Source organism: Dromaius novaehollandiae, chromosome Z (assembly GCF_036370855.1).
Source record: "Dromaius novaehollandiae isolate bDroNov1 chromosome Z, bDroNov1.hap1, whole genome shotgun sequence".
Taxonomy (NCBI): Eukaryota; Metazoa; Chordata; class Aves; order Casuariiformes; family Dromaiidae; genus Dromaius; species Dromaius novaehollandiae.
In genome coordinates this window covers 23,404,250-23,416,643 of record NC_088132.1, presented here as the reverse complement: position 1 = coordinate 23,416,643, position 12,394 = coordinate 23,404,250, and the positions used below count along the sequence as shown (strand labels likewise).

Here is a 12,394-nt window from a genome sequence, read left to right as displayed (position 1 = left end):
CTCACTCCTTGTGCAGCTGTCACAAGACTTAGCACAAACTAATCACAGGTATCAAAGTGTAAACACGGTCACCTACCACCCAATGTTTTTTTTCATGTTCCTGTGCAAACTACCACTGTTGTCTAAAGGGCTCTTACCTGTCTTCACTTTTTGGAGTTAGCGCAAGTAGCCATAAATCTGCTTCGTTAGCTGTTACACATAGCTTTCCAGATCACTGTACTATGTCTTGGCCTAATAAAATGTTTTACAAAGGACAACTATAACAATTTATCCAATATTTATTATACTCCTGAAAACCACTATGGGCATTTATGCTATTAGGCAGTACAATAACCTGAATGCTTTTAAATGAAAGCTATAGGAGTAGTCACAATTTCTTATGTATTGCTGTAGTCAATATATAATAGGCTACTTGTCTGCATTTATTTGATTTTGCATTTGTACCAAGAGAGAAGCAGAAGAGATGCAGTAAAGCTTCTATACTGCCAGGTTTGTGTGATGAAAAGAAGATTGTGTATACCAAAACTTACAGTATCAATTAGTAAATCCTAGCAATGACTGTCATCCTATGCAAAAAGATACCCTTCAGTCACAGTTCCATAGCACATAATCAATTTGAAAATGCATGTATCCTAAAGCAGAGTCCACAGGTCACTCAGACTTTAAAAAAACCCAGTCCGTATTTCCTTTGTAAGCACATTATTTTTGCATACAATTTCAAACCTGCATCCACTGGAAACAGCTTGGCAGATATCAGTGCAAGACTGCATAGCACTAACACAATAAAGCATTAACATTAAATCTACATTAAGCTGTCCACAGTCAGGTAAAATCCAATGGGCGGCACTTAAATGCCTAATGGGTACTAAAGTTATTTAGAGCCTTAAAGAATGAAATCTGTTCATTTTTGACATAGCTTACATTAATAAAGTTAGAAAATACAAAGTAGAATTCAGGCTAGGATAAATTTACAAGAGCAGTATTGCATCTCTCTCCCACCTGGAAAATGCTTCCTCCTTATTCTCTGTCAAAAAATGTATTAGGTAGAGCAAAACAGAAAATCCTGCTACTACTGCATAAAAAAACTATTCTGTAATACCCATCGTTCTGGATCTTCTTATCAAACCATCTAATCCAGGCTTAGCTAGAGTAAAACAACAAACACAGCAATTTTATATTCCTTCTGTGTGGGACTTAGTAGCACCTTCTTGATTAAACCAGGCAAAGACCACTTTGGTTTTGTTTGTACTAGTTTTGTTCACAATACATTTACGGATGTGCACAGAAACAGGTATTTATATCGTCCAAAGACACGTTCTCTCTCTCCCCCCTGCCCCCGCCCCAAGTGCACAGGCTAAATCCTGAGAGGCTGTAAGACACACAACTCAGCTAGCTGAAATAGTAGTAGCTGAGGATATGATCGGTGTCCATTACGTGCTTGATTTTAAACAGTATCCTCAGACTCAGCAGTGCCAACTTATCATATGAAATGAGGTCTTTCCCCTCAGGCCACTATTACACACACTGTACCATGGCTTACATTTCTTATATCAAGCCGTTTGCGGTGAGGCAGCTCACTTAGTCTCTACAAGTAAGTTTTGCTCTATGCCTGTGCTTTAATATAATGCAAACCAAATGCAATTTCCTCTTCCCTTGTGCTGCTCTCCCTGGAAAGTTTCAGACACTGTAGAGGAGAAGGTACCTGTGAGTACAAGCATCCTTACAGACAGATCCTCAGTAGTGTCTTTTTCCAGATGGACCTTATATCTGTTTCTTGTCCTTAGTGCTCATACAGACTGTTAAACTTGCAAAATCAAAGCCTTTGAAGTATCCCCTTCCCCTGCACCCTCACTTGCCATTACAAGTGATGAGCACCAAACAGGCATTTCCTTACCAGAGCCAGGCTGTAAATTGTTTGTACTGCACCTCTTCAGGATCTTCCTTTCCATGTTTTAACTGCATCTCTAGCTCTGCCTGTCTCCCCTGCAGAATCACAACATAAATCAGGAGAGGATCTTAAATGGCCAATCATCATGACTGGCCTTCTTCTTCAGGAAACACCTGAGTAGCAGATGTAACCTTTCTGTTAAGGCTACCTCATGAGAGAACCTAATCGTTTTTGATACAGGATACCACTGTAGTACACAACACATTAAGTAAAAGAATTTGTAATTTTTGATTCTGAGTGAGGAAGGCAGCTGCAGATAGCACAAATGGCCACGGATACTGAGACATCCCTTCTAGACCATGGGAAGAGAAGTCCCCCTGGAAGGCAGAAAGAGTACAATGGACAAAGATGATTTAGATGTACACTACCTAAAATGAATTCTGACAGCAAAACATCAGTTTCTTGATTCATTACTTCAAGCAAAACTCATCCTTTTCCTTGTTATGACACCTGTCTCCTAGTAACCTTCTGCTACAAATCTTCCTGTACCTCAAAAGATATAGATTCTGGTCTCTTACAAGCATTATCTGAACACATTAAGCAGCTCTGCCTTACAGACGGGTTCAGTCTCAAACCTTGAGACAACTACTGCTCATCTTGGTTGAGCTGTCAATTGTTGCTCCTTGCTGGGTTATTATGCCTCGGTTGATAAATATCAGCTCATAGCTGTGTTTTTCAAATACTGAAGACTGGCATGTTCGATGTTCATAAAGGCCTGAGAACAGGAGGAGTCAATCCTGCAGACTCTAATATCACTCAAAAGGTGATTCTCCAAAGTGATTAAAGGATCACGAATAATATATTGATTATAGAGAAGGCTGCACAAAAACTCTACCCTGCTCTCAGAAGCATAACATCAAATGGGACTTTACTGTACGCTCTTTGACTTTACTACTGTATTCTTAAACTGATTCCAACTCTCCAGAACACTTAAAACACTAGCTTAAATGCTGGACTAAATCAAGGTTCATTAGATCATCACAAAGTTGGGTTCAGTCCGAAGAACATGCTGAATATGCAAACTGGCAGAACTGTGCAAGTATGTGAAGAGGATTTTCACATCTACGAAGGGGAAAAAGTCCTCATGCAAGAGTTCTGGTGAACTTTGGAGAGACTACTTAACCTTGGATAACCAAACCCAGACTTTTTTGCACCTCAGCCTCCAAGGTGGAGATAGGATTACTGTCCTGCCTGCCCCAAAATACTGTTATACACTGAGTCTGTACAATCACAGACTACTTAGCTTATACTGTAATCTCTTTTGGCCATCTCAGAGGAAACATGCTATAGAAGCATACAAGTAAAGATACCCGGTCTCAGTTAAAAACAAAAAAAAAAGAAGTCTGCAGCGAGGGATCTCAAGAGCAACAAAACTAGGTCCCACTGGCCTGAAAAAAGGCAGGAAATCCTAACGAGGTTTCAGAACCAAGCCTGGGAAATGCCAAGGTTCTCATGAAATCTTGCGTCAGAGGTGAAGAAATGAAATAGGAAAGTAAATAAACGCAGTTGACCATGGCCCCCTCTGTAGTTAAGATTTAAAATTACAATTTGAAAAGCAGGCAGCAGCTTTGTAAAGGGGCTCAGTTCAGAACCTGACATTTGCTGATGGACAACACACAACTTGTTTTGAAAACATTAGAGAAGCACATGTTTTGCTATACAGGAAAACAAGGAACAGTGAAAGATTCTGGAATTTGCTCAGCAACCTGATCTGCTCACACTGTGAAAACAGCTGTGGTGGCCTGGAGATAGAGAAAAATAAGCCGTTCTAGGAGCACAAAGGGAGCCTTCTGGAAGGAAGCTACCTGTTACAATTTCTTAGATCATTTTCTGTGGGAAAAACAAATGATGCTACTTTAGTCTACGTATCAGCTCAGCTGATCTAATGAAACAGATGTTTTAGGATAATTTCTGTATTTCCTACTGTTAGGGTGGAAAATTGAAAGATTAATCCCTCAGAGTATGGCAGCATATCATAACTGGAAAAGAGAGAAGTTATATTTAATTAATTATTTCTCAATAGCCTTTGTCTACTTTGTGATATAGTCATTAGAGCATTTCCATCCACAGTAATAGGTTAGAATTCAAGTTAAAACCTCATGTTTTAAAGAGTCACCTGCAATTGGAACAACTGATCTGCAGGGACTTGGCACAGGAACAAGGCTGCAAGAATCAGAACTGTAAGCAGAAATTACACCTGAATAACCCACATCTCAGATCCTGCTTCCATTAGCTGAACACTCTCCTTATTTTTACTTCATTTTCATAAACCTTATTAAAAAACTTAGGTTTAAGTTTTACATTATTATTACTTGTATGAATGCTCTTACTTGTAAGAATGAAAATTCATACAGCTTTAACACTAACGTGCATATCATCACGTAGCTCAAAATTACCTGCAAGACTGCACTGTATGTTCGACTCATAAATCCCAACCAGGACTGCGGCAGCAATATAGAGCGGTGCCATTCAGAAGGCTGAATGTTAACCTGTGCAACACATCAGAAAGGGTAGAAGTGGTTATATTAAGTCTACTGAAAATAATTCAAAACCATGTCTGTAATAGCTTAAAACTACATATATTGTATAGTTTTAGTATACATTGTTTTGGACTGTACTTTCATTCCCCAAAGAAAAATTTAATGCTAAAATGAAGGACAATGTACATATGACTGAAGGACTACCCCAGTCTCTCTCAATAAAATTAACAGGTTAAAAGCTCCACCTTTTGGTCATGAAATCAAAAAAACACTGAAACCAACAGTGACTTCTGTTGCTACACAAACACTAATACACTGGCTAAGAGTTTAATGGTCTGATCCTACAAGCATTCAGGACTACTCCCTGCTGTACTGATTAGTTCAAAAAGAGACTGACACTTTACTTCGATGGACATGTAAAACGTGTTCTCCAACCTGTGATTTGCTGACAGTATTTTGCTCATACTCACAGATACTACACATGGCTGTCAGAAATTAAAATGGGTATCATGTTCTCCTTTCTGTTTTTACCAACAGCAAGTTACTTTTTCAACTTCATTACCCAGGCCAGCCAGGACACGATGCTTCGGGTATTTCAACAGATTGACCCAAATAATTGATCCCAGAGAGAACAGTGGAATTATATAAGGCAATAAACACAACATTTGATAGCACTGGCAGAGAAAAATGCATACATAACAAAGATAGTAATGCAGTTTATGTTTGTGATAGTTGCTGGACATCCTAGGTGCCTTTAAAAGCTTTAAACACACACTTAAAATAAATCCAAGCAGATGACTACTAAACACAGGGGTGATGTTTCAAAAGGAGTCAATATGCAAAACTGGGGTATACATAACCATGTCCAAGTATGTAGTTCAAACTTTTTTATGGAAAAGAATTTTTAAAGAAAAAAAGGGGAGATTATTTGAAAAGCTTTTTCTCTAGGAAGCATCAGCATAAAAGTAATAGAAGGAAACGAACACTGCTTCAAGCACAATATAAAGAAATGTGCAACAGCTCTCCCCTTCTACCACCAAGTCTCACATAGGCATGGCAGCCTCAACTTCATGACAAAAGAATGACCCAAACAGCTAAAAATGCAATCTGATATGTGTGCACGATCTTTCCTCAGGAGCCCAAAGTTGTTCTCTCCAGTAACTATCACAATAAACAGTAACCCACAGACATTTTCAGAGCATACTGAAAAACAAAATTAAGTCAACTGGTCTCAATAACAAGGCCATTTTCTAGCCATTCATAGATTAACGAAACAACTACAGTAACAGATTAAACAAAACTGGAAAATTCAGGCCACAAAAGAATAGGTTTCCCAAGCCTCAGACTCCTGCATGCTATACGTACCTTCCTCCCCAAACTCTATGCTATGCAATTTATAAATTAAAATAAAATAATTTACAAAGAATGTGTATTAAAAAACAATCAGCACAGTCCCTTTTTCTCTCTCTATGATTACAGTCCTAATTGCTGCAATATTTTACTAAAATAAGATGGGATTTAAAAAAAATGCCTCCTTTGTAAACAGCAGTGTTTTCAGACCCAGAAACAAAACAAGCTTCATAATTAAAATGACGACTGTGCATTGTTATGTCCCATCATATTCCACGACGGGCATACAGAATTGATTTTTGTTGCTGGTGTCCAATTATTTCTACCATCTGTCTCCACCAAAAGATTAAAAAATGTCATGACAGCCATTTGGACTCCACTGGAAACAAGTTATTTCATCTCAGCAGTTTCCAGGGCAATACGTTTTTAATAAAGGAAAGGCAAATACATCAGGTTGGGGTGAGATGGGATATATCTCAGTATCCACTGTTTAAGGCTTACAGTTTTCATTTTTAAATTAAAAGAACATGCCAGACTGCCACAGTTACAGAAAAACTCCTCTGTAGCTGTCACCAAACATAGTCCAAAGCCCACCAACAGTAACTAATCCTGCAAGGCTTAATCCCAGAAGGTTATTATTGCTCCTTTATTTCATGGAGGCTAGTCACCGTTCAACATGGAAAGGAGTCCAGGCCTTGAGGAATGCGAACCCCTCCTTTCTTCACCATGAGTACCTCTACTGGCCTCTTTTCTACAGAATAGGTAACCAACATAAACCACTGATCACCCCTCCACTGTTAGTCATCTTCATAACTCTTTCTGTTCAGTCTCATCTGTTTAATGCCCTGCATGGTCTATATAAAGCAGATGATATTCTTCCTTTTATAATAAAAACAAGATGACTAAGCTAAAGCTTCAAGCCCACTGTTGGGTGTGGGGGTGGGAGGTAGCTGAACTTACAACAGCTACCCACAAGTACTAATAAACCTATGCAAATAAATACAACCTAAAAGCCATAAACAATCAAAACATAGACGATTTACTCCACCCCACAGAAAATACAGATACATCCTACACAAAAACCTCTCATCTCTAAATGCCTCAATAACATTGTTCTTCCTTTTTTAGCCAAAATTGTATTCACACATCCTGTCTCATCTCTGCTCATCAACTCCTTCAACAAGTTGATGAGCAGCAAGTCTCCAATCACAACTGTTTGCCTTAAGTTCCCTTAATCATCTGCAGAAACACCAGTCTTCTCTTTTGCCTCCATTCTAAAACTAGTTTAGATTTGTGCATTTAGGTTTGCCTGGTCTCATATGACGTATACCATATAATCCACACTTCTCCAAAAGAGCCAGAACAGGCCTTCAAACACTTCAGGGTGTTCATGTAAGAAAAAGACTTCTGCATTGTTGCATGTAAAACACAATTCGACCATGTGTCTAATCAGGAAAATATTAGTAGCACCCTTGCATGTTAAATCTAAAATCGGCAGAAGTGCTTACCCTATGACCAGCAAAACTGAGAAGGTTTTGATGAATTAATTTTTCCCACAGAGGTAAGCATTTTGGGTATCTGAGGAGTGAGAGGAAGATAGAAGAGGAAGTAGAACATCTTCACCAAACAAAGAGCCCAATCAAAAACCATCTAATTAGTACTGAAAATGTTTGGACATAGTACTTCAGATCAGTACATAAGCAGCGTTGGTATCTGTTAGCTCAGTACAGAAAACTAGCTACCTGGTTTTACTTCTCCTCCATCACTGGAAAAAAACTCCATTAAGCATTGGTTAACTAACACCAGCAAGCATGAATAAAGCTGAGAGAAAACAAAGTCCAGATTTTTTTGAGTGTGCAACTTACATGTATGAAGGCACAGGGGAAATGTACAGTGGGCTTCTGAACTACCTAAAAGTGGTTGTGAAACACTGACACACCCTGGCCCCAAGATGTTCCTGGGTAAACCAGGCTGCAAGCAGTTTTCAAGAAACAGTCACGGCCTCAGAACAGAAGCAATGAGAACCACAGGCATCACAACCTGGGCGCTAATACTGCACGTTAGAGCCTATTTGTGCTTAAAAGTTTAAGAAGAACGTACCTCCTCGAGAAAAGGCACAAGCAGAGATTACGTTGGCCACAATCCAGGAGAGGGAGCTCTTGCAAAACACAGGAGATGCACTGGTTGCTCCTGTATTTCAGCACTTCTCAACACACATGGCACAAGTTTTGCAGACTTCGGCAAACCTGAGTCATTTCAAATGAAATCAGAAGCCCGCTTCCCCCCAACTGCTGCATTCCCAACAAAAGCAAATACTAGGGAAAGATCTAGATGAATTTTCTCTTAGCATTGGTGCCTTTGCCCTGCCACAAGCCTTTGCTGAACACCGCTCACTCATTCGGCACTGAGACACAGCCAGAGGGCACACAAAACGCATATGGGGAACTGCAAAATAAATGCTGTTTCTAACACTTCTCTGAGAATCTAATTAAGATAACATCATTTAAAGAGCAAAGCGCAGGACCCAGAAATTGATATTACTAATGTTTGTGACCTAATTTAAAATTTGCTGTAGGGCAGAGACACCAGGAATCCCAGTGAGTTCTGTTACTAAGCACCACAGGTTTCCACCTAGATATCCCTGCCCAACTCACGTAAGCCCTAAATTCAGCTCAACCCTTTAACAAATGCGTGGCTGTAGAACGTGTTTGAGACACTAACATATGTCAGTAAAGTGCTTAGGCATGTGTTTAAATGCTTCTCACCTATGGAGCATACAAATTATAGCCCCAGTGATTTCACATATAAGGCAAGCACTACATATCCATATCAAACAGATGATACTTCACTTCTTCACTGATTCTGAAGTTTTGCTCAAAGGCTTTTTATAACATACTTGCATGCATACACTCCCCCCATCCCTCACCCCAGTACTCCTTTGTGAGAAAGTATTTGTTCATCTTTTTCTAAGCCATATTAGACTAAGGAAAAGGAAAGCAAAAATCTGCCTACAACCTTACTTCCTGAGTACTGTTTCATTACTGGTGGAGATGCACGCAATAAATCCAATAGCAGAAGCCAGAACAAAGTAGCCCATAATCTGAACTACATCCACTGAAATATCTATATGCAAAATAATACACTACAGCAAATTCTGAACTCTGTTCTACCAAATCTGATTACCATCTTAAAGTGCTACAATCAAAGTTCAAATAAAGTTTGAAATCTCTTGTGTATATTGAAATAAAACCAGTCCAGAAAAAAACAGGAGCTTTCCCCTTACTGCTCAGAGGTGCATGCCATCACAGCACACCTAATGAGCTCACCTACAACACAAGCAAGGAATGCTTCTTCTGTGAGCGACTACAAAGAGTGCCTAACATGATTATTATTTGAATAGCATCAGTCAACCACTACGCAAATCACCATCGCAGCTCATACACTGGCATCCAACTTCGCAATTGCACCTTCAAGTAATTACGTTTTTTCCAACAAGAAATGCTTGAATATGGAGAGAAATACGAAGGCAAGACCATCCCCCCTTTTCTTTTGAAAACATTCCACCAGCTGACACTGCCAAAGTCACCATTTACCACAAACGTGGGCCAAAGGGAGGCTGCCTCAGCTGCCATCTGCCTATAGCATGAACCATCCAGTTCACTTCCATTAAGGAAATAAAAGATCAGTTGCTTTGATAAAGCCTAATGGCTTTAATGTCTCTAACTCAAAACATACACTTGTAGAACCATCAAAATACATGGCCCATGATGTGAAGATATGTGACTATTCCTCTTCATTCATTTTCATGACAGAGACAAGTGACACTAGAATGAGATTATTCCCATAGACCCTATGGAGAATTACTCCAAAGGCTGAAACAGCCACTGGTAACTACCGGCTAATCTAGCCCAGGTGACTTGTCCAGTGTGGTCCAGGCAGCCTTAGAGGAAAAAAAAGAAAATCCCATGATCCTGGTGGCTTCTGACCAGCATGACTAGAGTAACCTGTCTTTGAAAGGACATTAAAGTTAACAAGATCTGTCTAGTGAAAAATCAACCAGCACATCCTCATTTCTGGGGGAGAGAATATTCCTCTTCTAAGTCATAGTTAACAGTAACGGGCAATACAATATTTCTAATGTACGACTGTTCATTGAACACATATTCTGCCTCCCATGAGATACCAGTTCAAATAACATTAAAAATCCCTTCCGTATCTTAATCTGTTCTTGCTGATAGATATTACAGCTGCATTCAGTCCCTCAGCTAGAATAGCACACAGGAGACAGAAACAGTCTAACCCCTTAAGCTTTAACCACAAGCTATCTTTGTGGTGGTGTTGCTTCTGTTAGATTTAAATAACAACTAAAACAGGTATTTATTATTTGTATGCTTTATAGACATTTAAGCACACAAGAAAAAATTCTTCTGCTTGCATACAAACCTCATGCAACTGATTTTTTTCTTGTATAGCAGAACCTCACTGATGATCCCTTTACACAAAGATTTTCACAAAAGTGAAACTGATTGCCTCAAGCCATTTCCCATTCCCCAGTATTGAAAAACCAAGTGCAATTATGGTAACTAAGCATGCAAAGATCCAGCTAGATATGCGACATGCAACCTGCACACTCATATTATACAGATATAAGCATACACCAAATTGCTGAAGTGATACAAACATTATTATGAGAGTATGGCAATTACATTGATGACTACTAGTCCCTAACTAAGGAACTGCTAGTTGCTGGAGATTTTCAACAGCAGTGACACCGGCTATCTCCCAGTTAAATCTCATTTCTTAGTATTTACATCCAACTCACGGTTTTATTGGAACTTAATGCTGACTGCCATGGTTTAAAGGCAAATTTAAGGCCTTACTTTAATACGGTACTTGTTATTTTACTTAAAAAGAATCACTATAAGGTTAAAAAGAAACAAATAGGAAAAGGAGTCAGAGCAGCAGTAAAGAAATGTCTTATTAAGCATACTTTTACGGATTCAAATTATTAATGTGCTATGTTGGACTCACTGAAGCAATGACTTTGCAAGAATGGTTACCTCCTATACCCAGTGCAGGAAAAAAATGAACACAGGTACTACTGACTCAGGCTTCTTAGCCCAGTACTGCTATATAGTGGCTTTATAGTTTAAGCTCCTTGTTTTAACTGTTAAATCTGTTCCCCAAAAGATGACCGAGGGCTTGAACTACATACTACAGTATGAAAGCCAGTCAAATGAGCCTAGAATTTCACTGCTATTCTAGGTAAAGGCCCAATTTATTCTTCTTTTTTGACAACTTCAACTCTAGCTCATTTTCTAGAAAGGAGAAAAAAAGCAACCCATCCCCCATTTTGTCTTTAAATTCTCTTTAATCTGAGAACACAAATACCAATATATTTTAGTCAAATGTCCATAGTTATTGTGGGTTATTGCTAAAAGGGCACAGTTAAGGCTGTCCAAAGATGTTTTTTATTTAGTTGAATATTTTAAACATATTCAGATTTCTTTTTAGTTTACCTATACCCTGAATCAACTGACTTTGTACAACTTTTCTGAGGTACTTTTAATATCTTTATAACATTTCTGTCCTTCAGTAATAGGCAGCTGTTCAATACTATCTCCAGTTTTGCACATTTTCACATATAAAATACATGTTGTCAAATAAACTATTTTAAGGTTATATTTTTATGATTCAGAAGGTAGTTTGCTAGCACAAGAAAGGTCAATTTTTGATGAGCTGCTGGATTTTATAATCAGTGCTAGTCCACACAAACAAATAACACGATTTAGATTTTTACCAAAGATAGTAATTGGTGCTTTACCAGGGCAACATGTGACTGTTTATAGACATAGTACTTTAGAAGGAAAAAGCAAACAAACCACAGGCACAAAACCCAGTATTCAAAAATCTACAGAATAGCAGAATTGTTCTTCATACCACTGTAATTCAGTTCATGAAACATTTCAATACATGTCTGTTATCATATAATTACTTTTTTTTCCCCCCGCTCTGGAACCTTTGGCACTGGACCCAGGTCTCACACAATGCTGCAGCTACACAAAATGCTGAGCTCTTCTCTCTGGATTCTACAGGACCCCATGCTTCATTCACAACTCATGACATCTCCTCCAATGACGCATTTCTCAGTATTCTTACGGGCTTCCCCTGGTGCTCACCATTAGTGTTTTTCCAGCTGCTTGGATGCCCTAATAAATTTTTACTTTCACATCCCTGTGGTGATGTGGGGTATTATCTCCAGTTTATAGCTTCACTCTTCAGCAGTAAAGACATTAAGATGGAAAACATCTATAAAATTTGCATCCTTGATTAGATGCTTGAGATCTGTATTTTTTTTGTTTTGCTATTTTGAGGGAACAACTTCGTAACTGAACTACTTTAAAACTCTGTTGACATAGACTTTGTAGACAGCACCAGGGAGAGATCTCTAGCCCCAAGTCCAACTGATACAGATTGGCTTACGTCCTCATAGCACTTGGCCCAAATTTCCTCTGTGATCGATGTGGCGTCTCTGAGGCCTCAAGACATAATTATTACTTTTTGTGTTTTTTCAGTTCAAAGTGCCCAAAATGAGATGTTGTGTGACAGCCCTCTA

General features: G+C 38.8%; 1 protein-coding gene across 4 annotated transcripts in view; it reads right to left on the bottom strand.

The window, feature by feature from the left end:
• FOCAD (focadhesin) overlaps positions 1-12,394 on the bottom strand; it is a 124,769-nt gene that overhangs the window by 33,962 nt on the left and 78,413 nt on the right. For all 4 annotated transcript variants that reach the window (XM_026097886.2, XM_026097883.2, XM_026097887.2 and 1 more), the window contains 2 exons: positions 4,345-4,437; positions 1,895-1,983 (listed from right to left, as the gene is read on the bottom strand). In XM_026097886.2, the coding sequence (XP_025953671.2) occupies positions 1,895-1,983; positions 4,345-4,437 (182 nt within the window). The remainder of the gene's footprint in view (positions 1-1,894; positions 1,984-4,344; positions 4,438-12,394) is intronic.